Source organism: Oxyura jamaicensis (assembly GCF_011077185.1).
Source record: "Oxyura jamaicensis isolate SHBP4307 breed ruddy duck chromosome 14 unlocalized genomic scaffold, BPBGC_Ojam_1.0 oxy14_random_OJ67526, whole genome shotgun sequence".
Classification (NCBI taxonomy): domain Eukaryota; kingdom Metazoa; phylum Chordata; class Aves; order Anseriformes; family Anatidae; genus Oxyura; species Oxyura jamaicensis.
The window spans coordinates 1-3,979 of NW_023304354.1; the positions used below are offsets into that span (position 1 = coordinate 1).

At 58.9% G+C, this 3,979-nt stretch overlaps 1 protein-coding gene across 1 annotated transcript; it reads right to left on the bottom strand.

Annotated features, from left to right (window-relative positions):
- Window positions 1-1,192: 1,192 nt before the first annotated feature.
- Window positions 1,193-3,856, bottom strand: NDUFAB1 (NADH:ubiquinone oxidoreductase subunit AB1). Its single transcript, XM_035312453.1, has 4 exons — window positions 3,593-3,856; window positions 3,426-3,513; window positions 2,183-2,294; window positions 1,193-1,356 (listed from the first exon to the last, which is right to left on the bottom strand). The coding sequence occupies exons 1-3, from the start codon at window positions 3,839-3,841 to the stop codon at window positions 2,203-2,205; spliced, it is 429 nt and encodes a 142-aa protein (XP_035168344.1). The 5' UTR covers window positions 3,842-3,856; the 3' UTR covers window positions 1,193-1,356; window positions 2,183-2,202.
- Between the last annotated feature and the right edge of the window lie 123 nt (window positions 3,857-3,979).

Genomic DNA, 3,979 nt, shown 5'->3' on the forward strand with positions numbered 1-3,979 from the left:
GGGGAGCCGCAGCCCCCGGCCCGGCCCGGCCGGTCCCGCCCGCCGCTCGCCGCCCGCCCCCTGGGGCTACTGCCCGGCCCCGGCCCGGCTCCGGCAGCGCACACCGGGAGCGGCGGGGCTGGGCGAGGCCCCCCCGCTAGAGGCGGAATTCGGCCCCGGAGGGGGCGTCGAGGTGCGCGCCCCGGTGCCCGCTGTGCGGCGGTGTGGCCGAACAGGGCGGGTTTCCCCCAGTCGGGTCGCTCAGGAGGTACGTGGGAGCACGCGGAGTGGAAGCAGCTCTTCAGGTGCTCCTGACGGCAGCGGCCTTCACGCCACAATAGCAAAGCTTGGGCCCTGCAGAGCTGCGGGCAGAGGTCACCCAGGCGGCCCGGGGCTCAGCCGGTGCCGTTTTAGAAGCAAAATGCTGCTGGAGTGAGGAGGCTCTGAAAACAGAACGCCGACCACATCACGGCACCATGCGCAGCACCAACAGACTCGGGCTTATTTTCCGTCATCCCCTCACCCTGATTGCCAGAGGAGGATATGTTATCTACTGACACTTTGTTGGCTCACAGCCTAGCAGTGCCTCTTTGACATATGAAAGTGTTTCTTGGCTCAAAGGAAAAACTGTGTAGTGTCCAGAAATAACTTTTGTTTCTGTCTCAGGAGAGACTTAAAGCAAGCCTCTCATGCTGAGATGAGCTACGTTACAGAAACACCAATGTGATTTTGCTTTTCAGCAGCAGCGAAGTCATTCCCCCCTTTACTTTCCATCAAGAAAGTTGAAACATTTCAAACAGAACTCACTTGTTTTTACCAGCAGTTACGAAATAAATAGTAAAGGTAGAAAAATGGCAGTTTATTGGAAAGAGCAGACACCACTAGCAGCGAGATCAGAGGAAAAGCGATCACCTCAGCAGCAGAGGGTACAGAGCCTTGTCGACAGCAGCAGCGGCTGTGCAGGGGATGCTGGAGCTTCGCACGCAGATGAATGACAGAACGCCCCTTTAGTCTGACACCCTCAGAGCCCAGCACACCCACGACCAACGCCCAGCGTGCTGGGCATGCAGTGCTTTCACCTCGCAGGGCAACAAGCCCTGGCTGAGCAGAGGCCACACTGCTGGCAAAAGCCTGGCTTACAGAAGTGTCTTACACTGAAGACTAAGCACAGTGAGCCACCAACTGCGAAAGAGAAAAGCCGTCAACACAACCATGGTCTTATAGATTTATTCCTTCTTGTTTTTAAAGGACAACATATTCAGACAGCTTTAAATACAACGTCCAAAAACAACTTTCTGATGAAAGCAGCAACAGTACAGCGTGTGCGCTTATATTCATACCCACTGACATCGGCCCTGTCCTAGTGGTAGACATCTCCTGTTAAAAAATAAAATCAGACATTTAATGTTTCATCAAGTGAGAAGTGCTGTCTTCAGGCACAAAATAAGCTGGTTAGGCAGAGACAAGACAGGCCCTGGAGAATACCAAAGGAAGCGATGTAATGAGACGCGGGCCTGAGAATCCCAAGATTCTCACCTTTATTCCACCATTCTTGGCTCAGGGAAAGCAGCAAACGGGCACAGCTCCCTCACTGACCCTTTACACCTCAGTCCCACGGAGGAGCGTGGGGGGAGGTGAGAAGCACAGACGAGGAACAAACAGGAATATGCCCCCGTGCTGCTGCTGCAGCTGGCCTGAGGCCAGCAGCTCATTTCCCCTGCAGCCCCCAAGTGCCTCGCAGGCGGTCGCTGAACGACCCCTTCCTGCCCATTTCCTTTCCTTCCGCAGCCCCAGGCTGGGTGGGTGAGGAAGAAGCAGCTGCTACCAGCGGCTCGGAGCTGCGCTGGCAGACACAGCACAGCCCAGCACGCCATGCAAGTGGCCGAGGAGCACTGCAAGGATGGAGCTTGGTGACCACCGAGGCAATTCACCGCCCAATTCACCGCAGTGGATAACTGCGGTGCTTGGAGTGCCAACAGGGTGAGATGGAAGGTCGCCGAGCCCCACACGCTCTCTTTTGGGAGCAGGAGATGCTTCCAAAGCCACGCACACCTCACCCTCCCAGCTCAGCAGGCGGCTGCTGGCCTCCCGCCTGCCATCCAGTGTCGGTCGCCTCGTGCCACGCTCCCCACTGCAGGCATCGCACGGGTACCCTGCACACAGCCACTGCCCCACACACCCGCAGAGGAACACTTGTACTTACTCTGCTTTGAAGAATGGCTCTTATTCATAAACATCCTTCTTATCTGCAATGTAATCTACAATTTCTTGTGGACACATTAATTTTTCTGCATCTCCATCAGGAATTTCAAATCCTGGAAGAAAGCGCACGTATTTAGCCCAAAACAACGGAAACGGGAGCAAGGCTGAAGGAAGCAATTACTGCTGGCTCAGATGCCTGCAGCTTGGCCGAGGACGAACAGGCAGGGGCAGCCGCTCCACTGCGGTTAGTCAACATTTCATTACTACGCTGTCAAGCTGCGTTACGCCTTACACGGTGCTGATTCTGGATAAGGGACCAGGCAGAAACAGGCAGCAGCAGAGACTGCCAGGCCAGCCAGTGCCCCCTCACACGGAATCTGAGCTACTGATGCCTGCCCAGAGCTCCCACAGCAGCACCACATCCGCCAGAAGGGAAATGTTCTGGGTAGCTGCAGGCAAGCAAGAGCCCAAAGCCCCTCAGCTCAGAGTCTGCTGGTGAGCCCTTGTGCAACAAACAGCTCCTGCAGAGCTGCAACAAGCTGCCTGGGACAGGGAGTGAGGGCTCCTGGCAGTGAACTGATCAGAGATATACTCCAGGATTTTGAATACATGGCCACATGCTAACAATCCGCCCAAGGCGTGCTGCAAGTGGATTAAATATATAGCATCAGTAAATGCTCTGAAAGTAAAACATTCTGCCTCAGTTTTTGGGGTTATTTATAGGAACCATAGCCCAGGGACAGTTATGGCACAAAGCAGGCACATACTGCAGAATTTAAGAGCTTTAAATGAAAGCACGAGGAAGTCCAAAGTGACCCAAAATTTGAAATACAGACTAATAAAATAATAATAAATTTTAAAAAAAAATGTATTCTAGCAGCATCAAGTCTGGAAGATGAAGAAAATTCTGGCTAGGTGAAATCCAGACTACGTGTGGTTCCAGAGCTACGAGGCAGGACGAGAAGCAGCAGTCACACATGCATGCGCTACCCTCGCCGCTCCGTTACCAGCGCCCCGCCTGTCCTGGCCGTGCTCTGGGGCTGCCCCGGGGCGCTGCGGGCAGGCGAGCAATAACTGCGCCCGCAGGGCCCGAGCTGTGCGGCGGGCGATGCTTTCCGCAGGCCGTCCTCCTGCGGGCCGGGGCCCGGGGCCCGGTGTGGGTCACACACGGACACGGTGCGGGCAGGCTCGGCGGCACCTCACGGCGCCGTGTGAGGACCGGGACCGCGGCGGGCCGCACTCACCGAACTCGTCCTCCATGGCCATGATGATCTCCACCTGGTCTAGGCTGTCCAGCCCCAGGTCCTTCACGAAGTGCGCCTCGGCCGTCAGCTGCGGGGACACAACCCGGGTCAGCGCCGCGGCGGCCGGGACGCGCCCCAACCCCCCCCCCCCGTCGCCCCCCGCTCGCCTTCTCGGGGTCGATCTTGTCGTACAGCTTCAGCACGTACAGCACCCGCTCCCGGATGGCCGGCAGCGTCAGCGGCGGCAGGTCGGACAGCCGGCGGCACGGCGGCGGCACGGCGGCACGCAGCGGGGGCTGCGCCCGAGTGAGGCGGCCGGGCCCCAGGGTGCCGAGCCGCGGGGCCCCGGTCCGCAGGGCCCCGGTCGCGGCGGGCAGCAGGCGGCGGACGCAGGCGGAGAGGACACGGCCCGCCATGGCGACCTCTTCCCGGCACGCACCGCGCCGCGACCGGCGGACACCGCGACCCGCGGCGGCAGGGGGCGGGCCCGGCGGCGCTGCGCCCCCTGCCGGCGGGAGGGGGCGGCGCAGCCCCTAGAGCTCCCCAGCACCCCC

Excerpts from the sequence above, each read along its gene's own strand:
- NDUFAB1 (XM_035312453.1), bottom strand. The coding sequence starts at position 3,841 with ATGGCGGGCCGTGTCCTCTCCGCCTGCGTCCGCCGCCTGCTGCCCGCC. Across the intron at positions 3,514-3,592 it reads ACAAGATCGACCCCGAGAAG|CTGACGGCCGAGGCGCACTT; the intron begins GCGAGCGGGGGG and ends GTGTCCCCGCAG. Across the intron at positions 2,295-3,425 it reads GGCCATGGAGGACGAGTTCG|GATTTGAAATTCCTGATGGA; the intron begins GTGAGTGCGGCC and ends GCTTTCTTCCAG.